Source organism: Dendrobates tinctorius, unplaced genomic scaffold (assembly GCF_039654945.1).
Source record: "Dendrobates tinctorius isolate UK_male_01 unplaced genomic scaffold, ASM3965494v1 ptg000160l, whole genome shotgun sequence".
NCBI lineage: Eukaryota > Metazoa > Chordata > Amphibia > Anura > Dendrobatidae > Dendrobates > Dendrobates tinctorius.
Window position 1 is genome coordinate 25,447,138 of NW_027361827.1, and position 24,827 is coordinate 25,471,964.

Here is a 24,827-nt window from a genome sequence, read left to right on the forward strand (position 1 = left end):
ACCCTGCTACCTCCTTCTCTCTCACTACTACCGGAGATATCAGCTCAACCAACACCGGAACTGCTGCAACCCACCTGTTAGGCGCCAGATTCCTGCAGCTACACAACAGGAATCCAGAGCCTCACATGCTGCTCTGCAGCAAGTCATTCCTGAGGCTAAGTTCCTCTGCCGCTCCACTGAGCATGCTCATGAGACGATCTCCCATTGGAGGTCGGGAGTCACATGCTCAGGTCCTTCCCCAGATCTGATTGGTCCATCTCAGAGATCTGGAAGGTCCCGGCAGCGTACGGCTATAGAAGGCCCACATGGCCGCTCGGCCATGCGCTTGTATAGAATCTTCATGCTAGATGTGGGAATGGTGATGGATGTATGACTCTGGTGACTGACTTAAGAATCACCTCCCTCTAATATTACGCATGTGGATAGGGAACTAGGGAAAGAGTCAGCACCAGTCAGTGGCAAGCCATAGGCCACAGTGCACACTGCACCTCTACACTAGCGTCTGATGGTGTCACGTCTCACACGGCACTATTGCATAGCGGCTGTGTCTGCCGCCGCGCTGCAGCCAGCAGCACTTTCCGGCGTCCGCAGTAGCGTCGCCACATGCATGGTAGGTCTAGACGGACACCGACCCCAGTCTTGGGCGCGTGTCCTGTGACCGGAGACCTGTGAGTCTAACAGGCTCGGCCTTTATGTTTATGTTACAGCGCCTCTGTGAGCTAACGGAGTCTGCTCTGCGCACATCGGGTGACATTGAACCCGTGCACGTTATACCGCCATATAGCGCGTCTGCCATTAATTAGCAGCAGTGTTTTCACCTTCTGCACGGTGGACCCCGAGCGGCAAACGCACTTTATTATTTATTTAGTGCGTTCTGCCGTTCCTAACATTATACTAGCGCCAGGGTCTGGCTAATAATGGCGGACCAGCAGCAGCTACAGCGGTACATTCGGCAGCTGGAGGGCAGGTTGGCAGCCCTGGAGAGTTCCACCTCAGCTGCAGATGCTGCTGCGGTCGCTGCTCAGACACTTGCAGAAGCTGTCTCCTGGGCGTCCATTTCCACGCCATTGCCGACAATTAGACGCCTCCCGTTGCCCGATAAATTTTCTGGTGACAGAGCCACCTGTAGGGGTTTCGTGAGCCAGTGTACTATCCAGCTCGAGTTACTGGCCACGCGTTTCCCTACAGATCGGGCTAAGGTGGGGTTTATTGTCTCCCTCCTGTCGGGCAGGGCGTTGGAGTGGGCTACGCCACTATGGGAGTGTGATGACCCTGTGGTACTGAGCGCGGCTCAGTTTCTAAAATCACTAAAGCAGGTCTTTATGGGGCCCCGGGTCACTCACGATACCTCTCTCCAGTTACTTGCGTTAGCGCAGGGATCCCTGTCGGTCAGTCAGTACGCTGTCCGTTTCCGGACACTGGCTTCCGAGCTCGAGTGGCCTGATAAAGCACTCATCCCTGTGTTCTTGAGAGGGTTGGCTGAGCATGTCAAAGATGCTTTATCCACCAGGAAGGTCCCCACAAGCCTGGAAGAGTTGATAGCGATCTCCACCCATATTGACCTCCGGTTTACGGAGTGCGGGCTGGAGAGTACTCAATTCAGACAGAAGCTTAGGTTGGCTCCCAACTTCTCTGAATTTCTGGAACCCCCAGATCTGGAAGTTTTACCTACTGAGCCCATGGACGTGTCTCGTACCGGTTCGAAACCGCGTCCGGCACAGGGCTCCACTTGCTGCTACCCGTGTCGACAGTTGGGCCACCTGGCTAACAGGTGTCTGCGGCGGTCGGAAAAAACGTTCACCTCCAGTAGCAGTTGGTGGAGATCTACCTAATATGAAAACTTTCTCCTCCAAACCGGTATTTTCGAGGGATGTTAGATAGTGGAGCTTCCACCTGGGAGGTAGATGTCACAGAGGACTCTGGGGCAGAAGGAAACTTTATGTCTTCAGCCTTTGCCCAAAAGCACGCCATACCACTGGTGCCACTTCCTCACCCTGTGACCATTAGAGTGGTCAACGGATCTACCTTACCATCTCAGGTTACCCACCAAACAGCACCTCTGGGGTTCTCAATCACCCTGTCTCATCGCGAGACATTGTCCCTGCTCATTATGCCTAAGGGCATCGACCAGGTGCTTCTTGGACTCCCCTGGCTCCGTTGCCATTCCCCTCATATAGAGTGGTCCTCGGGGAGTATACTGGGCTGGAGCAAGGACTGTGTGGGAAGGTGCATGGGGGGGGCAGTGTCCAAGTAGCCTCTGCGGAGGTGCCCGCGGATCATTCCGCGCCCCTGACTGGGAATCTGAAGTCCATGGTTCCAGTTGTGGCTGAGCCAGTGCCGCCGAGCAAGACCTTTGTCCCTCCTCACCTGCCGTCCAAGGTTCTCGCGTGGGCACACGCGTCCAGGGTGGGTGGTCACTTTGGTTACAAGCGGACCACTAAACTCCTGGCTATCTCTTATTGGTGGCCGCACAGGGCTCGGGACACTAAAAAAATATATTCAGGCATGCGCCTCTTGCGCTCGGAATAACTCCTCTAAACTGGGGCCGGCTGGGTTACTGTATCCCTTGCCGACAGTCTGGGTCGCACCCCGCATGTCACTCAAATCTCTAAAATGAGAATGAAGACGCCCGCTGACACTTCGGCGCCCCGCTTCAACTTTGGCTCCTGGAGACTTATCCATCCCTGACGCCTTCCACGTGTCCCTTCTCAAACCAATTCACATGTCCCGGTTTTTCAAGTCATCTGCCGGGGCATCAGGCTGGTCTTCGGATGAGCCTGAGGCCTACGCTTCTGGGGGACACAAGGTGGTAAGTGGCAAAAAAACTTTGCTTGGTGGGATGGAAGGCACAGGAGGGAGGGGGCTCTAGGAGGGGGGTAATGTTAGGCGCCGGATTCCTGCAGCTACACAACAGGCTAAGTTCCTCTGCCGCTCCACTGAGCATGCTCATGAGACGATCTCCCATTGGAGGTTGGGAGTCACATGCTCAGGTCCTTCCCCAGATCAGATTGGTCCATCTCAGAGATCTGGAAGGTCCCGGCAGCGTACGGCTATAGAAGGCCCACATGGCCGCTCGGCCATGCGCTTGTATAGAATCTTCATGCTAGATGTGTGAATGGTGATGGATGTATGACTCTGGTGACTGACTTAAGAATCACCTCCCTCTAATATTACGCATGTGGATAGGGAACTAGGGAAAGAGTCAGCACCAGTCAGTGGCAAGCCATAGGCCACAGTGCACACTGCACCTCTACACTAGCGTCTGATGGTGTCACGTCTCACACGGCACTATTGCTTAGCGGCTGTGTCTGCCGCCGCGCTGCAGCCAGCAGCACTAACCGGCGTCCGGAGTAGCGACGCCGCAGGCACCGTAGGTCTAGACGGACACCGACCCCAGTCTTGGGCCCGTGTCCTGTGACCGGATACCGAGCATGCAATTTCGCTGAGACCTGTGAGTCTAACAGGCTTGGCGTTTATGTTACAGCGCCTCTGTGAGCTAACGGAGTCCGCTCTGTGCACATCGGGTGACGTTGAATCCGTGCGCGTTGTACCGCCATATAGGACGTCTGCCATTAATTAGCAGCAGTATTTTCACCTTCTACACGGTGGACCCCAAGCGGCGAACGCACTTTTTTTATTTATTTAGTGCGTTCCGCCGTTCCTAACACCACCAACCTACTGTCTCCTTCCCCACCATCCTGTAGCATGTAAGCCCGAAAGGGCAGGGTCCTCTCCCCTCTGTATCAATCTGTCATTGTTAGTTTGTTTACTGTAAGTGATATCTGTAATTTGTATGTAACCCCTTCTCATGTACAGCACCATGGAATCAATGGTGCTATATAAATAAATAATATGTACGCTGCTCAAAAAATACAGGGAACACTTAAACAGAATATAACTCCAAGTACATCAAACTCACAGTCCAACAATGTGCAGGACGCTTGGCATTTGCCACAGAACACCAGTATTGGCAAATTCGCCACTGGCGCCCTGTGCTCTTCAAAGATGAAAGCAGGTTCACACTGAGCACATGTAACAGTTGTGACAGAGTCTGGAGATGCCAAGGAGATCAATCTGCTGCCTGCAACATCCTTCAGCATGACCGGTTGGGCAGTGGGTCAGTAATGGTGTGGGGTGGCATTTCCTTGGAGGGCAGCACGGTGTTGGTCTGTTAGCACAACCCCCCATCTGTGGATGTTGGGTACTCAGGCCATCCTCATGGAGTCAGTTTCTAACCATTTGTGCAGACACATGCACATTTGTGGCCTGCTGGAGTTCATTTTGCAGGGCTCTGGCAGTGCTCCTCCTGTTCCTCCTTGCACAAAAGCTGAGGTAGTGGTCCTGCTGCTGGGTTGTTGCCCTCCTATGGCCCCCTCCATGTCTCCTGGCCTATCTCCTGGAAGTGCCTCTGGACACTACACTGACAGACACAGCAAACCTTCTTGCCACACCTCGCATTGATGTGCCATCCTGGATGAGCTGCACTACCTGAGCCACTTGTGTGGGTTGTAGAGTCCGTCTCATGCTACCACGAGTGTAAAAGCACAACCAACATTCAAAAGTGACCAAAACATCAGCCAGAAAGCATTGGTACTAAGATGTGGTCTGTGGTCCCCACCTGCAGAGCTACTCCTATATAGAGGATTTCTTGATAATTGCCAATAATTTCCATCTATTGTCTATTCCATTTGCACAACAACATGTGAAATTGATTGTCAAACAGTGTTGCTTCCTAAGTGGACAGTTTTATTTCACAGAAGTGAAGTTTGATTTACTTGGAGTTATATTCTATTGTTTATGTGCTCTCTTTATTTTTGGAGCAGTGTACATTATGACATATATTCCTATACACATAGTAACAACAGATATATATTTATCATACAAGACAATATCTACATCAAGGAAGGGAGTGGAGTATTACACGGTCCCTGTACACCCCTTACACCTGCACCAGTATCAGTTCTGTCAAGTGTTACAGGATCTTCATTGTCTCAACCTGCACCAGTGTCTGTTCTGTTAAGTCGTCCAGGATCCACTCTGTCTTTGTATTAGTATACAGTGCTACTGTACATTGGACTCCGAGTCCATATTTACAATCCTGACCATTTGGGTCAGCTGCCGCAGTACTGGGGACTGACCTTGGAGTTATAACTAGTGCCCACCTGCAGCTCTAGCCTACCTGGACCATCAGGAGCGCTAACAAAAACAAGGTGGCTACTTATCCATGCCCTCCTAAGGTAACACCCGGACTGTGGCGCAGTTGATCCACATGCGTGACAAAACCTAAGTATTAAATATTCCATGTAAATACACAAATTATAATACACCCTGCAGTTTCAAATGTTATCATGAAGTTTGCTACTGATGGAACAGTGAACAATCTTCGAAGCAGTCGTGGAAAATTAGTGAGACAGCCCTAAGAAAATTGGTTTAAAATGTGGTAAAGAAACCAGTCCCTAAATCCAAACAATGTCAGACTAATCTGAAAGATTGTCGCTAATCACACCCCTGTGGGCATGATTAACTCTCTCCATGTTGACCACAGGATATCTTCAGTGTATTCACCTGCCTTCTTCCCTCCCTGAACAGGTGCAGTGAACCTGGGGAGAGTTCACCTAACTTCACTGCACCTGTCTGAGGAACAAATTTTTATAAATACATGATTGCCATCACTGAAGACATGCTATAGGCAACATGGAGAGAGTCAATCAGCTTAGCAACTCTACAGCCGAAGTGTTCCAGGAAAGGAACGCCTCATTGGACTATAAAAAGATAATTTGCATAAGTGATTGAGGGCAATAAAAGCTATTTTTGCATAGATAGTAATAACAAGATGGTACATCAAGGATATGGTTATATTACTGAATTATGGCTTTAGTCACTACAGTTGGGGAAATGAAGGCAGGTTAGAAGGCTTTTGGAACTGACAGGTTTCTTTTAAGACAGTGATTTAACTAGCGCTATATAACCAAGCTTACCACACACTGGGAGGATGAAGGGTTTTGGAATTTTACAGGAAGGAATCCTTTCTCTCCAACCCAAAGTCTCTTCATATGTTTTCTACAGATAAAATAATAAAGAAGATCACTAGCATTACCAATAGTTTTCTTTAAAGAAGGACTTCCATAAAGTTTTTTTTTTTAAAACTAATCTGAGTATACAAGTATATAGTGTAATGATAATAATAATAATAATAATAATACATTTTATTTCTCTAGCGCCGACATATTCCACAGCACTTTACATTTCAGAGGGGACTTGTACAGATGATAGACATTACAGCATAACAATAATCACATAGATCATAACAGATACCAAGAGGAATGAGGGCCCTGCTCGCAAGCTTACAGTCTATGAGGAAAAAAGCGAGACATGAAAGATAGATGGTAACAATTGCCCTGATTGTATGGACCAGCCATAATGTTAAGTGTGTAACAGTACAGACACAGAGGGCTGATAGATGCATAAAGCATGTGGGAACATGATACGGGGAACCTGGTTATGGTAAAACTTTTGACTGCGCCACACAGGGATAGATTAGGTTAATGTGTTGAGGCGGTAGGCAAGTCTGAATAAATGTTTTTTCAGGGCACGCTTAAAATTGTAGGGATTGGGGACTAATCGTATTTACCTGTGAAGTGCATTCCAAAGAAATGGCACAGCACGTGTATAGTCTTGGAGACGGGAGTGGAAGGTTCTGATTATTGTGGATGCTAACCTCAGGTCTTCAGCAGAACGGAGGGCGCGGGTAGGGTGGCATATTGAAACAAGGGAGGAAATGTAGGGTGGTGCTGAGCCATGGAGAGCTTTGTGGGTGAGGGTAATAAATTTGTACTGGATTCTGGAGTGGCTGGGTAGCCAGTGTAATGACTGGCTCAAGGTAGAGGCATCGGTGTAACGATTGGTGAGGAATATGATCCTGGCTGCTGCATTCAAGACAGATTGGAGGGGGGAGAATTTGGTAAGAGAGACCAATTAGAAGAGAGTTACAATAGTCCAGACGAGAATGAATAAGAGAATGAATAAGAGAAACAGTAAGAGTTTTTGCGGAGTCAAAAGTAAGAAAAAGTCGAATTATAGAAATGTTTTCAAAAGCAGATAACAGTGATCGGATGTGGAGGGCAAAGGAAAGCTCGGAGTCAAGTATGACCCCAAGACAGGGGCATGTTGCTGGGGATTAATAGTGGAACCACACATGGAAATGCCAATGTCGGGTATAGGTACATTAGTAGGGGGAGGAAACACAAGGAGTTCAGTCTTTGACAAGTTCAGTTTCAGATATAGTGAGGACATTATGTTAGACACAGCGTTTAGACAATCGCTGGTGTTTTCTAGAAAGGCAGGTTGCTGTACATACTGCTGTAGTGTTGTTAGTGGCCATCTGACTGCAGCAGGGCTCATGTGACATGAATTCATCACATTCTCTCATGATATATTTATCTATTGACAATAGATCAATATATCATGAGAATTGTATATAGTGCACCCCCCGTGTATTCTGCACCTGTATACAGTACCTATGTATCCAGCACCCAATATATACTGCACCCTGTATGCAGTACCTATGTATCCAGCACCCAATATATACTGCACCCTGTATATAGTGCCTGTGTATTGTACATAGCAGGTACTATATACAGGGTGCAGTATACACAGTGTATACTGCACCCTGTATACAGTACCCATGTATAAAACACAGGTACTATATACAGGGTGCAGTATATATTGGGTTCTGAATACATAGGTACTGTATACAGGGTTCAGTATACACAAGTACTATATACAGAGTGCAGTATATACGGGGTATAGTATACACAGTGTATACTGCACCCTGTATATAGTACCTGTGTATACTGCACCCTGTATATAGTACCTGTGCATACTGCACCCTATTTATACGGGGTGCTCTGAGAGCTCTGATGCTGGGAGGAAATATAACTTTATTCCATCCGACAGTCTCGCTCTTTCAGTCACGTGTTCACTGACTGACAGGAGATTCTAATGCTTATTTAGCTGTAAGTCAGTGCAGAGGGCATGGTCACAGCCACCGCTCCCTATACACAGAGTGATGACTGAACTCACGCCGGCATTACACACGTGACTGAAAGAGTGAAACTGCCAGCTGGAATAAAATTAATTTCATCCCAGTCCCAGCATCACAGCTCACGGTGTCAGATTACTATTAGGGTGTGTGCACACGCTGCGGATTCTGCTGCGGATCCGCAGCGGTGTACAGTACCATTATTCCCTATGGGAAATGGAAACCGCTGTGCAGACCCTGCGGAATTTTCCGCGCGGATTATCTGCGGTTTCTAAACCGCAGAAAGAATTGACAGTTTCCTATCTCCTCCATTGTGGAGATGGTGAAACTGCAGGGCCAAACTGCAGGATTATCCGCAGGTCATACAACGAATTAACCCCTTAAATTAACCCCTACAAGTCCAAAATTTTACCCACAAACCTTCATCTAATTAATAATGATAGACATAAAAAAAAAACATGAAATGGTTAACTATGTGTAAACCATGTGTCATTTCATGTCGGGCAGGAGAATAATTATACAAAAGCCGGCAAATGTTTCTGCGGCTATTCTGCAATGAAGAACTGTATGAATTTGTAAATATATATATATATATATATATATATTAATTAATGTGTCTCTATGACATGTATAAAATATATATATATATACTGTATATGTCTAGATCTATTCATTCTTTGTGTGGGGAAACCTGTCATTGGGCTCCATTATATGTCCATTTAGCTACCCAGCGAGAAAATCTCGCCAGACGGATGTCAAACGGATCCTTACATGCGATTAAAATCGCATCAATTACGAAAAAATCGCATCAATGGTTAAGATACTTTTGTGCGATTTCGGACCGTTAAAATGGGACCGTTTTTGATGGGGGTTGTACTTCCCTTCAATGTGTGCACTGCCTCACCTCTCCCAAGGATCTCGGAATAATGTGTGGTAAAGGAAATTGCTACTATACATTTTGCAGGGATAGATACCTGATTGGTGGAGGCAGCTCAGCAACAGTTCCCTCCAACGATCAATATCCATCCCTGCAAACGATGAGGTGGAAAAACATGCTTCTCTCCCTCCTCTGATTTAGGTCTGCGTGTGCAGCGAAGCCTCCAGTTCCTGCTGCCAGCTTTTTGCCACAACTGCAGCGCATGTGCACATCGAGTTCAGTGACCGAGCTTCACCTGCGCATGTGCCAGTTCGGCGGCCATTTTCTTGTAGTCCTGCAGACACAGACTGTGATACCGGTATTCCATCGGAAACCGGAAACTCACAGCCTGTTCCCGGAAGTGTCATGGGGCCGCCCTGCACTGTGCTGCCCGCGCACCGCCAGTTAACCGCAGCGATACCCCCAGCTCCAGGCCTGCTGCACTGCCCCATCGGAGACCCTGCCTTGTGCCATCCATTTTCCTTCCGTTTTTAATGGATACATCACCATTATGTGGTATAGAACACTGTAAATGGTCCTGTAAATGACTGTAGAAAAGTGGCTGGGAAAAAAAACGGATGGAAAAAAAAATGCAAAGAAATCGCATGACACTGGCATAACACTCCACCATTTTTTCCAGTCCAGAAATCGGACCGTTTTTTAAGTCGCCAATGAGTATGAGGCCTTATAGTCCGAAAAATATGGTACAAGCTAATTTTCATGCACAACCATTACCAATGTTTTTTGTGGATTTTTTTTTTTTTTTTTTTACACTATTTTGTTCAAAGTATACATTGTTTTTGTATTGTTGTATTATTGTGACACTTTCCTTTTTTCCTTGTGGTATTAGTCATTGTTTTTGACATCAAATTCATCAAAATGGAGCAAGCGATTCATGAATTTGTTGCAAAGTCAAAAATGGACTTTCTTCCTGACTTAAACTGTTTTTGACTTTGGTGGAAAAAAGTCACACAAATTGCTTTAAAATTCTGTTGTACTCAAAAATATACCAAATAGGGACTGCAGTGAAGTTTCTCAAAATTTTGGGACTTTTTAAAAAGTCACAATTGATGAATCAGGTGAACAAATCTAGAGTTGCTAGAGTTCGCTCACGAAGTGGAAAACAAAAAAACAAACAGGTGAGTACATATATAATAGACTTAAAAAAATTAAAGCAGAATAAACATGTGGGTAGAAACAATAAAAAGGTGCAAAACACACAAAACTAGGCAAAAAAACAGGTGCAATGCAATTATGAATTGGGGCCTATGTGTAGACACTTATGCAAAGCATGCATGAGTAAAATCTGCAGCAATAATATGAACACTGGTCTAATTACAGTAGTATACAGAATTATGCAGCACCACCTTACCTGTAACATGCTAGTATGTGAAAAATATAGGATACAGTGACTGCACTTGATAGGAAAGTAGTGAAAAACCAAACATCTGAAAAAACAAACAAATGTCAATGTGATTTGACAAAAAGTAAGACTTACTATGCTAAACGCACCAGAATTCTGGTTCAATTTGCACCAAAAATCTGTATTACATTTCTTGTATAATATTTAGCATGTGTTTTAAATACTGAACAGTTTTGAAAGGTGTCAAGAAACTAGTGGCTAGGGGGCAATGTTAAGAGAAGTGCATTCATTTTGGCACAAAATATTGCTCTAAATTAAGCCAACCAAAAAGGAGTGTAAGGAAAAGTGACTAAGGCTGGTTTCACATTAGCGCTTTTTAAGCGCACACACGGCCGGGGGTAGCTCCGCCCCCGAGCCGGCTCTCTGCCCGGCGTGCCCGCCCCTTGCTTGTAGCGCCGCCTCCTAGCGCACAGCGGCGCCTGCGATCGGCGCACCCTATCTTTAGCATAGGGTGCGCAGATCGTGCGCAGGCCGTGCGCTAGTTGCGCTTTGACCTGCGCTGCGCATTTTTGACGGTGCGCCGTGCGCGCCAAAATCCGAAAAGTTTGATTTTGGCGCGCACGGCGCACCGTCAAAAGTGAGCAGAGCAGGTCAAAGCGCAACTAGCGCACGGCCTGCGCACGATCTGCGCACCCTATGCTAAAGATAGGGTGCGCCGATCGCAGGCGCCGCTGTGCGCTAGGAGGCGGCGCTACAAGCAAGGGGCGGGCACGCCGGGCAGAGAGCCGGCTCGGGGGCGGAGCTACCCCCGGCCGTGCGTGCGCTTAAAAAGCGCTAATGTGAAACCACCCTTACATGTCTAGTAAAGCTCTGTTTACATGGCAAGTTGGATACAAAATATAAAGCAAAATTACCGTAAATGGATTAGTCTTTTAAAAAAAAACAAAAAAAAAACACTCTTTGGTTTCCATTTTGCTTTTTTGTTCTGTTTTTAATTACGGTAATCCATTATTAGGTTTTTCTAATAACTCCAGTGTTTTGGGCATGGGCAATACAGAAAAAATATTTTTCATAGACTTCAATATTGGAAAAAAATATGGATTCAAATGCTATCCATTGTTTTGGCTGGACAAAAAGCTTGTGCAAACTTACGGTAGGTTTTTGATTTGCCTAAAAAAAAAAGCAGCTGAAAAGGAGGCAAACAGAAGACAAGAATAGATAGTGAACTGGAACATTTTATTTCTGTTTTATTATCCACTACAGATCTAAAAATGGAATTAACTACTGGAAATGTGACCAAAGCCAAAGATATGCCAAATCAAAAACACACTGTCTGATCCTTGTACAAGCTTTACAATTAAGCACTGAAAATGTTCCACAGGGTTGTTTCTTGTAAGTAGCTGTTAGGACATACCAAAGGTAGAATATGTATAAATCAAACTAAAATAATATAAATGAATATATAGAAACTTGTGTGTTGTTAGCAACAGAGTTAAAAAAATATTTGGCATGTGGACATAACACAGAGGCATATTAAATGTAATGCTGGTGGGTGTGGATTGACTGCGGCATGAGCCAGGTTTACCCTGAAGGTGCATGACTAAGTGTCTACTGGTTCTTCACTAGAGCCTCTGATGGTGAGGATAGGCTGGATTGCCGGTAGACCCCAGGTACCACTCCAGGGGAGTGCCCGTGACTGTAGCAGCTGACCGAGGGGTCATAGGAGCTGATATGAGGTACAGGAGGACAAAGATGTGGTCTGACAACCTGAGGTCAGGACAGGCAGCACAGGTTCGATACATGTAGTCGTTGTCAGGAACAGAGAGATCAGACAGGATGGTAAAGAAGTCGGGTTGATAACGGGAGACAGAATACAGAGGAATGCATAAACGGTTGCTAGCAGACTAAGAGCCAACATTTGGACATTGAATGGAGGGTACAGTTACCTGATACATCACCTGTTAGCAGGTGATCGGACAGGTTGGATAAAAATTCCTGCAGAGTTTCTCCGAGCCCCCCTATGACTCACAACTAGCACAAGGCATCTCAGCGTGATGGTCAGGTACTGGGTGCAGCAGAGCGAAACATACAGTGAGTAGGGTGGCGCTTAGAAGGCATGAGAGTGGCCAGCATACCCACTCCTCTTACTCCCTTTATTTTTTGGCCATGCCAAAGGAGAAACTATTCCAATGTGACAGGGACACAGATATTCTCTGCAGGTTCCCAGGATCTCTCCTCAGGTCAAAATCCCTTCCTGTCCGCGAGGTAGAAGATCCTTCTCCAAACCTTTATAGTATCCAGAATGCCACGAACTTTGAAAATTTCCAAGGAACCCTCAGCAACAGTGGCAGCGGAAGTAGCATGGGGCTTCGAGAAGCGATTCAAGAGCACCAACTTCAGGAGCGAGACATGAAATGTCTAAGGGATCCATTGCGTTGAAGACAGTAGGTCACCATATTAAGTTTTTATGGCAAGTGTGAAAATGCTTTTCCACCATATTAAGTTGCCTGAGGATTTTGTACGGACCAAGGTACCTGGGAACAAACTTGCATGAAGGCACCTTCAGGCGAATATTTTGGGATGACAGCCAGACTTTATCTCATAGAAGATACTGTGTCAGCGAACCTCTCTTCTTATCTGCATGAGTCTTTATCCGAGACATGGCCTTAAGGAGTGAAGCCTGTGTCTGTTGTCAGATCTGTAGAAAGATGCCATATGAGGCATCAGCTGCTGGTACATCAGAGGAAGCAAAAATAATAGAGGGCAGTAGAGGATGCTGGGAGTATACCACAAAGAATGGAGATGCTCCGATAGATTCCCCGACTCGGTTATTACAGGAAAACTCTGCCCAGGGGAGTCATTCTGATGGGCAAGGATAAAATGGCAAAGGTAGTTCTCAAGAATCTGATTAAGACTCCAGTAGTCTATACAGGGGAGTAAGGAATCATCCTTCTTAGTCATGAATAAGCCAGCACAGGCAGGGGAGATGGATTTATGGATAAATCCCTTGGTTAAATTCTCTTGGATGTATTCAGACATGGCCTGAGTCTCAGGTAGAGATAGAGGATACACCCAGCTCCAAGGTGGTGAAGTACCAGATAGAAGGTCGCTGAGATAGTCATAAGGTCTGTGGGGTGGCAGAACCTATGCTTCTTTTCATAGAAAATGTCTGCAAAGGCACAATGGTGACTGGACAGAGAATCAAGGTTCTAATGCAGTGGTCCCCAACCTTTTTTGCACCAGGGACTTGCTTCAAGCAAGACCCTACTTCCATGGCCAGGCAGGGCGGGGATGGAGGTGTGGCATGGGTGGGGCTTTGGTAATAAAGGGGTGGGGCTATGGATGGGGTTGTAGTTTAGTAGTGCATACTTATCATTTAATTATAAGATTTATCATGTGAATGTGACTCAACTCACCATAGGTTATGAATGATTGGGAGCACCGGACTTGTTTCCCTGTATCAGTGGGAGCACTGGGCTTGTTTTCCTGCAACAAGACTGTCCCATCTTGGGGTGATGGGAGACAGTGACACCCTTGTATGCATGGCTCCGCTCCCACCCTTGTATGCATGGCTTCGCTCCCACCCTTGTATACAGGGCTCTGTGGGAGTGCAGTCGCGTCCATATTAATGACATTAATGAGCGGTTCTACGTGACCGCTTAGCACTGGATGAAGCTGCCGCGCCCGACAGGGATGCAGGAACTGAGGGTGAATATCACTGTCTTCTGGAAGCCGGCGGTTGCAGCTGTCACTACAGTGCTACAGCCGCCGGCTCCCCTTGTGTCCAGCATTCTGAGCCGTGGCTCCGCGGACAGGCAACAGAACTGCAATGGCCCTGTCCTGGGCGACGGACTGGTGGTTGGGGACCCCTGTCCTAAGGCACTGGTTGCAAAGTATTGGGCGTGACTGAAGGACCAGTCAAAAACCGACACGTGTATACGCAGCCATGGAGGACCCAGGAGAAACAAATTCACAAATCTGGGTAGCAAGTAGAAGCAAATCATCTAAGTATTGTAAGATGGCTGCCGGACGGGAACTTGAGGGGAGATATACATCATCGCGGTTATTAGCTGCGGTGATGTGAGCTCAGAAGCATGCTCCAGCACATATAATGCTGAGAGAGTTCTTAGGCCATTCCAGGGCCGGGTTTTACAAGCAGTCATAAGAGATGGGTGGGAATGACTGCTCACATATCCATACCCCAGGGGCGCGGTTTAGCAAATAAAATGGAGATTCAGTGTCTGGACCAGGAAATATGTGTATCTACTTTGTGTTGGTCTGTGCTAAGACCTAAAGAACTGGATACTATACTGAGCGGGCAGACCTGCTGTATCGTATGGAGCTTTTACTTATTTTCACCTTGTGATGGAAAAGGCTGTTTTTGTTTACTATCCTGAGTGGTTTATGAACTTACATTATGAACTTTTTGAACTTTATGGTTTATGAATTATTCTCATCTAGGGTTGTCTCTTTGGTCAACCCTAGGTGCTGGAGTTTCCCGGTCTCACAGGGCACTGGCGAACAAAATGTCCCTTGTCTCCACAGTACATACTGACATTTTTCCTATACCTCCACTAATGTTCCTGCACAGAAAGCTTCGCTCCTTCAACCTGCATTAGCACAGTGGCTGTTGGCACACATTGCAGTAGCAATGGGAACTGGAAGTTTGGAGCCAGTCTGGATGGTCTTCTGGCATGAGGAGACACCGAAGCTTATTCCTAAGCTCACTCCTGAAACCGAAGATCTATCCTAGTGGCCAGGTGTGTAGGAGGAGCCATCCCTGCTGTGTGCCCGGGCTGGAACCAAGGGGGCTGTCACCAAGGTTCCTAGGGAGACTGTTTCCGGGGGACAGAATTAGAGGATGGAACATAGTTCCAGAGAGGTTGGGGGAGGAGCCATTATAAAAAGGACTGAGTACGCCATGAGGAGAGAGTCAGCAGAACGGGAGAGGAGGAGGAGGAAGGAAGCCAAGAAGCGCCAGAGAGCCAGAGCAAAAGCCAGAGCAGAGTGGGGAGAGCAGCAACCAGAGAGACTGCAGGGAGAATCATGGTGGACTGCAGGGAGACGGCACCGAGCAGTCCAACAGAGAGACAACGCCCGGCTCCGCCCCGTGGGTGTGGCCCGTCCGCTCCCACCCGTGGCAGCCGCCACCCGACTCCACTCCGCGGGTGCGGCCCGTCCCACCTTCATCCCGCTAGCAGGCGGAACCCTGCTGCCCTCACGGGGGGTTGCTCCGCCAAAGGACTCGCCTAGGGCATGTTGCGTCCCCACCTTGCCTGGGTGTAGGAATGCCCGAAGACTTCACCAGATCCTCGCCGGTTGGGCGATCCTCGCTGGCTGGGCCCAGCGGCTGCAACACCAGAGCATTGCCGAACAGCACTCTGCCAGACATCAGTAAGATAAGTGACACATTGGACCTAAGGACCCGTAGTCGGCCATACCGCAGCCCTATAGTGACTGGCCTTTGCCGGGTTAGTCGTGTTCGCATTATCAGTGTATTCTTGTGATTTGGTCCCTGCGAGGACAATTATTGTTAGCTTGTTTCTTGGTTGCTCAAGACAGCCTCAAAGGCATCTATAGATATAAAAGTTACACCTTTAAAGCCCTAACCGTCTCACGCCTCGTCACTGCATCCCCCGTACCTGCGAGTACTACAAGTGTATAAGGGAGTCCAACGAGGAGTGTAGATCTTTTCTAGTCAACTCATCCTTGACACGACCAGACAGGCCTTGACAGAAGGTCGCCGCTAGGGTCTCTTCATTCCAAGCCAGCTCCGATGCCAAGGTATGGAAGCATAAGGCAACAATATAGTGTTAGACACGGAGATGAAGAAGCAGAGGAGGTGTGACCTAAGACCTCAAATACCGCTCGAAAAATCTCCAGGAACCTTCAAACATGGTGGATCTCTTTACCTCCATGCTCCCAAATGGGATTTGCCCAAGCCAGGGTATGTCCAGACAACAGAGAGACCATAAATGCTATTTTGATATGGTCCAAAGGAAAGAAGTGAGCGGGGAGGGTGAAATGGAAATGACACTGACGAAGCCACAGCTCTCCTTGGGATCTTCATCATAGCGAAGCAGAAGTGGAAGCTGGAGGATAGCAGTTCTACCAGAAACTAGAGAAATAGGTGGTTCCCTCAGACAAGCTGACTGTCCAGAAGAGGGTTGGCCAGACAAGCGGAAGGCAGAGTGGAAATTGTGGCAGACAGACCCTGCATCAGTTGGTCTTGACGCTCATGCTGAGAGCAGACCTCCTCGTAGAGTACTTGTACACTTGACTTTGGATCCCTAGGTCCCGATTTGGCAGCGAGATCCATGGTCCAAACATAATGTAGTGCTGGTGAGTGTTAATTCTGAGGACAGGAGTAGAGATTTCAGAAGGGATTGGTAAAAAAGTTTGGTCAATAACAGGAGACTGAAAATGGAGGAATGCATAAAGGCGTGCTAGCAGGCTAGAAACCAATGTACGGATGAGGAATGGAGGGTGGAGTCGCCTGATATATCACCTGCTAGCAGTTGATAGGCTGGGGAAGCAAATCTCTGCAGAACAGAGTGGATACAAATTTCTGCAGAGTTTGGCTGCACCCCCTATGACTCACAACCAGTGCAAGGCAACCCAGCGTGATGTTGAGGTACAGGGTGGAGCAGAGAGAAACACATGGAGAGTAGAAAGAATGCGAGGGGCTGGTGTAACATTATAAGATGTGATCAGTGAAGGACTTTTCTCTATGCACATCATCCATCACAAGGATGAAGAAGCCACTGAGCTCTGCTGAACAATATGGCTTTTCATTTACTTGTCTTTTGTCAGAAATTATAACAATGACAGGCTCAAAATAACATGTTGCTCAGAGGAGTTCCACTTCTTTTTCATTCTAGTGATCATAGGGGTTAAAATTTGGATGAAATGTACATAAGATTTAGTTTTCCACATTCTATATTTTAGGTTGTTAAAAGTTTTGCTATAAAATATTTGCCTACCCACTAATGCATCATTAAACTCCTTTACGGAAACAACTGTTTGATTGTATAGATGCCATGTTACATTTGGTTGTGCCTGCTCCAAATCTTCTTCCCAGACGTGTAGCAAATATGCAATTTTTCCGAATGCACTGTATTCTATTGAAACAAACTGTTGAAGAAAATCATACATAGTATACATAACACATCTGAACTCTGGCTGATGTTTGTTACTTATATACTGTAGATAGGCAATTGTATCAGGTAAATGACCGTGCAAAGTACTCTTTAAACATACACTAAACCTTCACTGTAATCTCAGTTTACTTGGAGTAGCCATTTTAAAGCGAACCTGTCACCAGGATTTTGCTAAGTATAGGCACTGTCAGGTTGGCGCTGTTGTACTGATTAAAGTGATACCTGGCTTGATAAAATACTTCTTGTGGTTGTTGTGTAAGGGGATGGCAGGCCCCCCTGGGCACCTTTATATAAACATGTTCTCAATGTATGTGCTGTATCTGTTATACAATACACAATAGCAGCGGTATAACGTTGCATCCTGTATGTCACAAATTGACACACAGGTGCAGCAGAAACCGGACCATCAAGGATCAATCGCTATAACTTATAATGTGAGGAATGCGGAAACCACAGAAAGAGATGCGACCATAGATCCATAATATTGAAGTATTAAACGTCTTTATTAAATAATGGACAAAAAAGGACAACTGGAGGACATGTGCAAATAGCGACCAAAGTGCAAATAGTGCGAAAGTGCAAAACGAGCAGTCCAGCCACAGTCAGACCCAGTTATAAAATAAACCGTTACTCATATTCAAAATTTCAGAGAATAAAGAGGTATATAGCACGCCTAGAAGGACGTATCAATGATTAGGGGGTATGAAAAATAGGCTGTCCTATGTATTGGACTGACTGCGCATGTTAAATCCATATACAACAATAACTATAATAGGAAAAATAGTGCCCATATGTGCTCTATAAATCAAGTAATCAGATCCCACTCAAATACTGCCACAAAGCAGAAACAACTGTGTTACTAGAGCACACATATGGGAATAGAAGGGAGATTCCCAGCACTGTCGCTATTTGCACATGTCCTCCAGTTATCCTTTTTTGTCCATTATTTAATAAAGACGTTTAATACTTCAATATTATGGATCTATGGTCGCATCTTTTTCTGTGGTTTCCACATTCCTCACATCTGTTATACAATGTATAATGTCATGTGTTTTATGCTGGGATGTGTTTTGCAATGTGTGTACCGCTATATGTTGCACCTGTTTACTATGTATTGTGATGTTCCCCTTAAATGCCTGTATATAGTTAGGGACAGAAACTCTCGGCCACTGTGGACGTTGTGGGTACGTCCACAGCAAGTGTCAGGGAGAGAGCAGGAATCCAATGCTGGAATTGTCTTTTTGTCCATCCTTCATCATTGTTCAATAAAAGTTACTTTTCCCTGTGGGAGTACAGCTGCCTTCCCAGACCCTTAATTGCCTGGACTGCTGTGACCAGAGTAAGAGAAGGTAACCTGTGGGGAAAAGCTGTGTTGGTCCCATCTATCTATGTGCAAGAGACCGGGGGTGCTCGCTGACCATTTGCTCAGTGGACTTTGTTTATGTATTGTGTCTTTAAATAACTCAGCCATAACTACCCCACCCCAGTCACTCTTGTCACAGTTGGTTAATCATTATATGCAGTTTTCAGTTAATGTGATTCCTTTGCTCCGTGATGGCCTGTGGGGGGGTCTTTTTTGGTGCTCTGTTCTGATATTCATCCTTAAGGGCTTAAATAACAGGTCACTGACTACCTCCTATTTTAAATACTGCGCTTGTGCAGTTCATATTGTAGTTTTTAAAAAATAAAATAACATGTAACTACAGCAAAATGGTGCTGACTGCATGCGCAGTAGCATCTATCACTTGCCGAAAAAACTGCTTTTATCAAATCAGCAAGCAGAACAGTAAGTGATATATATATATATATATATATATATATACAGTGGGGAAAAAAAGTATTTAGTCAGTCAGCAATAGTGCAAGTTCCACCACTTAAAAAGATGAGAGGCGTCTGTAATTTACATCATAGGTAGACCTCAACTATGGGAGACAAACTGAGAAAAAAAAATCCAGAAAATCACAATGTCTGGTTTTTTTTCATTTTATTTGCATATTATGGTGGAAAATAAGTATTTGGTCAGAAACAAGCAATCAAGATTTCTGGCTCTCACAGACCTGTAACTTCTTCTTTAAGAGTCTCCTCTTTCCTCCACTCATTACCTGTAGTAATGGCACCTGTTTAAACTTGTTATCAGTATAAAAAGACACCTGTGCACACCCTCAAACAGTCTGACTCCAAACTCCACTATGGTGAAGACCAAAGAGCTGTCAAAGGACACCAGAAACAAAATTGTAGCCCTGCACCAGGCTGGGAAGACTGAATCTGCAATAGCCAACCAGCTTGGAGTGAAGAAATCAACTGTGGGAGCAATAATTAGAAAATGGAAGACATACAAGACCACTGATAATCTCCCTCGATCTGGTGCTCCACGCAAAATCCCACCCCGTGGGGTCAGAATGATCACAAGAACGGTGAGCAAAAATCCCAGAACCACGTGGGGGGACCTAGTGAATGAACTGCAGAGAGCTGGGACCAATGTAACAAGGCCTACCATAAGTAACACACTACGCCACCATGGACTCAGATCCTGCAGTGCCAGACGTGTCCCACTGCTTAAGCCTGTACATGTCCGGGCCCGTCTGAAGTTTGCTAGAGAGCATTTGGATGATCCAGAGGAGTTTTGGGAGAATGTCCTATGGTCTGATGAAACCAAACTGGAACTGTTTGGTAGAAACACAACTTGTCGTGTTTGGAGGAAAAAGAATACTGAGTTGCATCCATCAAACACCATACCTACTGTAAAGCATGGTGGTGGAAACATCATGCTTTGGGGCTGTTTCTCTGCAAAGGGGCCTGGACGACTGATCCGGGTACATGAAAGAATGAATGGGGCCATGTATCGTGAGATTTTGAGTGCAAACCTCCTTCCATCAGCAAGGGCATTGAAGATGAAACGTGGCTGGGTCTTTCAACATGACAATGATCCAAAGCACACCGCCAGGGCAACGAAGGAGTGACTTCGTAAGAAGCATTTCAAGGTCCTGGAGTGGCCTAGCCAGTCTCCAGATCTCAACCCTATAGAAAACCTTTGGAGGGAGTTGAAAGTCCGTGTTGCCAAGCGAAAAGCCAAAAACATCACTGCTCTAGAGGAGATCTGCATGGAGGAATGGGCCAACATACCAACAACAGTGTGTGGCAACCTTGTGAAGACTTACAGAAAACGTTTGACCTCTGTCATTGCCAACAAAGGATATATCACAAAGTATTGAGATGAAATTTTGTTTCTGACCAAATACTTATTTTCCACCATAATATGCAAATAAAATGAAAAAAAACAGACAATGTGAATTTCTGGATTTTTTTTTCTCAGTTTGTGTCCCATAGTTGAGGTCTACCTATGATGTAAATTACAGACGCCTCTCATCTTTTTAAGTGGTGGAACTTGCACTATTGCTGACTGACTAAATACTTTTTTGCCCCACTGTATATATATATAGTTGTTGGGATCAGGGTCTCTGTGTCATGATCCAGGATGGGCTTTGTCTTTGGCCCGTCCTGGTCAGACAGGGGTTAATTGTTTCTGCCTCTCTCTGGCAGAGGGCGGCTATTTAATGCTCACTTGACCTAGGTCCGGTGTCAGTTATACTCTTGCCCTCGGCTGAGTTAGTTGACCTCGTGAGTACGTGTGCCTTGTGCCTGATATCTTGCTTGCTTGTTTGGTTTTGAGCCGGTTCTGTCCCTGTTACGAGTTCTGCCTGTCCCTCTTGTACTGCGCTATCTCTCTGTGTATGACCCTCTGCCTGTGACTTGGCTATTCTCTGCTCGTCCCTCTGGTACCGCACAGCCCTCTCCGTGTACGAACCCTCGCTTGTCTGACCTGCGTTTTCCTCCACTACAGTTTCCCTGCAGTAGGTACTGTGGGGATGTGGCTCGCTTAGGTGCAGCGGGAGACAAATATGAGACAGGTTCTTCAACAGTGCTTGCGGTTTATTCACGGCATAAACGCACAAGGCAACGTAACACCAAACAAATAGCCTTTTAGCTCAGGAAAAATAACACAAAATGTCCGTAGTTGTAGACTCAGAGCAGGAGTCTCAGCACACATGGGAGGCTTAGTCCTCCCCACACACAACTCCCTGGTTCAGGAGCAGGCCACATTATAAGGCTGTAGCCACACCCACAAACTCAGCAGCTGACTGGTCACCTGACTCTGACCTCACCACAGGTCCTTCAAACAACCACAATAATAATATCTGGTACGCTTTACTTATGCCTTACATTATAGAGACAAGCCATTTATGAGGCACATATCTCCCATCAATTACACGACCCTTAGCCCTGCCACATACCTCCCCCCCTGCCTAAAGCCGTGGGGCTTGGCACTTTCACCTACCAGGCAAGGGATTCTGGAGAGGGCATCGGCATTCCCATGTAGCTTCCCGGCCCTATGCTCTACATGGAAGCTGAAGTCTTGTAGGGCTAAGAACCAGCGGGTGACCCTAGCATTCTTGCCCTTTGTTTCCCTCATCCACCTGAGTGGGGCATGGTCGGATATTAATCTAAACTTCCGTCCCACCAGGTAGTACCGTAATGTGTCCACTGCCCATTTTATGGCCAAACACTCCTTCTCTACAACTGAGTAATTTCTCTCACAAGGAGTCAACTTCCTACTCAAGTAGAGAACAGGATGCTCCTCCCCACGTATCTCTTGGGAGAGGACTGCTCCTATCCCGACATCTGAGGCATCTGTCTGGAGGACAAATTCACGTTTAAAGTCTGGGGCCACCAAAACGGGTTGCTTGCAAAGAGCTCCCTTCATTTCTTGGAAGGCTGACTCTGCTTCTTCGGACCAGCTGACCATCACTGACTTCGTCCCCTTAAGCAGATCAGTTAGAGGTGCAGCCATTGTGGCAAAGTTTGGGATGAACCTCCTGTAATATCCCACAATCCCCAGGAAAGCTTTAACTTGCTTCTTTGACAGAGGTCTCGGCCATGTCTGAATTGCTTCCACTTTATTGATTTGGGGTTTGATCTCGCCATGCCCCACTACATATCCGAGGTACTTGGCTTCTTCTCTCCCCAAGGCACACTTCTTCGGGTTTATTGTAAACCCCGCCTCTCTTAGAGCATCAAACACTGCTTGGACCTTCTCCAGGTGAGTCTCCCAGGCCGGGGTAAAGATGACGATATCATCTAGATATGCGGCAGCATATAGCTTATGAGGCGCAAGGATTCTATCCATCGCCCTCTGGAAGGTTGCTGGAGCTCCCTGTAGGCCAAACGGCATCCGGACATACTGGAAGCACCCGTCTGGTGTGGAGAATGCCGTCTTCTCCTTGGCTTCCTGTGCCATGGGAATCTGCCAATATCCCTTTGTCAGATCCAAAGTGGTTATGTATCTGGCCGGTCCAAGCCTCTCGATGAGCTCATCAACGCGTGGCATGGGATAAGCGTCGAACTTGGAGACCTCATTCAGCTTTCGGTAATCGTTGCAGAACCTCCATTCACCATCAGGTTTTGGGACCAGGACAATCGGGCTCGACCAGCCGCTCTTGGATTCCTCAATGACCCCGAGCTTCAACATACGCTGCACCTCCTTGGAGATTACCTCTCGCCGGGCCTCAGGAATACGATAGGGTTTCACGTTCACCCTCACATGTGGCTCGGTCAGAATTTCGTGCTCCACCACCTTCGTGCTCCCCGGCAACTCGGAGAACAGGTCGCGGTTTTTCTGGAGTAACTCCCGGCACTGCTGTTTCTGGGCCTTCGACAGAGTCTCCGCTATGGTAACGGCTCCAACCTCCCCTTCTAGGTTGCCCAGCAAGCACGGAGTTACCCCTGGCTCTCTATCTTGCCATGGCTTGATAAGGTTAATATGGTAAACCTGGTATGGCTTCCGTCTTCCGGGTTGGTGGATCTTGTAGTTTACGTCTCCCAGCTTCTCCACCACCTCATATGGCCCTTGCCACTTGGCCAAGAACTTACTTTCCACCGTCGGGATTAGCACGAGAACTCGGTCTCCCGGATTGAACTGCCTCACTCTGGCTGACCGGTTGTAGACCCTGGCCTGAGCCTCTTGTGCCTGGCGGAGATGTTCTTTAACAATGGGCATCACCTTCGCAACCCTCTGCTGCATCAGTGCCACATGTTCAATGACGCTTCTGTGGGGCGTGACTTCGGCTTCCCAGGTTTCCTTGGCTATATCTAGGAGACCTCATGGATGCCGGCCGTACAGAAGCTCGAAGGGGGAGAACCCCGTGGAGGCCTGGGGAACTTCACGGATAGAAAACAGTAAATACGGTAGGAGACAATCCCAGTCTCTACCATCTTCCTCTATGACTTTTCTCAGCATGCTCTTCAGTGTCTTGTTAAACCTCTCAACAAGGCCATCTGACTGCGGATGGTACACTGAAGTCCTCAGCTGGGAAATTTGCAAGACTCTGCACAATTCTCTCATCACCTTGCTCATAAAAGGTGTCCCCTGGTCGGTCAGGATCTCCTTCGGCAAACCCGTCTGGGAAAACACATGGACCAGCTCACGGGCTATACTCTTCGCAGAGGAGTTTCTCAGGGGAATGGCCTCAGGATAGCGTGTGGCATAGTCCAGGATGACTAATATATACTGATGGCCCCAAGCTGATTTAACTAAGGGACCGACCAAGTCCATGGCAATTCTCTCAAATGGCACCTCAATAATGGGCAGTGGCACAAGAGGGTTCCGAAAATGAGATGTGGGGGCAGTTAACTGACATGTCGGGCAGGACCTGCAATAGTTTACTATTTCCCGGTGACACCCAGGCCAATAGAACCTCTGTACAATCCGTAACTGGGTTTTTTCCACACCCAGGTGTCCCCCCAAGATGTGTGAATGGGCCATGTCCAACACTTTTCATCTATAGGGGCCTGGTACTATTAACTGCTCTGCCACCTCCTCCCTTATTTTCGTGACCCGGTACAACAATTCCCCACTCAACATAAAATGGGGAAACCTTGTGTCTGCTCCCGGCTCTTGTGCAACCCCATTAATGACGGTGACTTTGTTAAAGGCTTCCCTTAGTGTGGGGTCCCTATGTTGGGCAGTCCCAAAATTCTCCCCGGCCACCCATAACTCCGGGATGTCAGGTACAGGGGACCCTTCCTCTTCATCCCCAACAAGGACACATAAAGGGAACTCGTCTGCCTCTGGTGGTGGCGATACCTCAGTGGGGTGGATTGGTTCCCTGCTCTTGTTAGCACACTCAGAACCCATCCCCCACAGATCCCAAAACAGACCGAAATCCCGTCCAATAATTATGGGATGCAACAAGTCTCGAACAACGCCAACTTCATGCGACTCGGTGCCATGCGCCGTTTCAATCTTCACCCTAGCCATAGGGTAGTCCTTTGCATCGCCATGTATGCACC

At 46.9% G+C, this 24,827-nt stretch overlaps 1 protein-coding gene across 3 annotated transcripts in view; it reads right to left on the reverse strand.

Annotated features, from left to right (window-relative positions):
• The window catches only part of LOC141052486 (stimulated by retinoic acid gene 6 protein-like), a 664,959-nt gene that overhangs the window by 88,987 nt on the left and 551,145 nt on the right, over nt 1–24,827 (reverse strand). For all 3 annotated transcript variants that reach the window (XM_073549742.1, XM_073549741.1, XM_073549743.1), the window contains 3 exons: nt 17,304–17,454; nt 10,330–10,405; nt 5,979–6,060 (listed from right to left, as the gene is read on the reverse strand). In XM_073549742.1, coding sequence (XP_073405843.1) covers nt 5,979–6,060; nt 10,330–10,405; nt 17,304–17,454 — 309 coding nt within the window. The remainder of the gene's footprint in view (nt 1–5,978; nt 6,061–10,329; nt 10,406–17,303; nt 17,455–24,827) is intronic.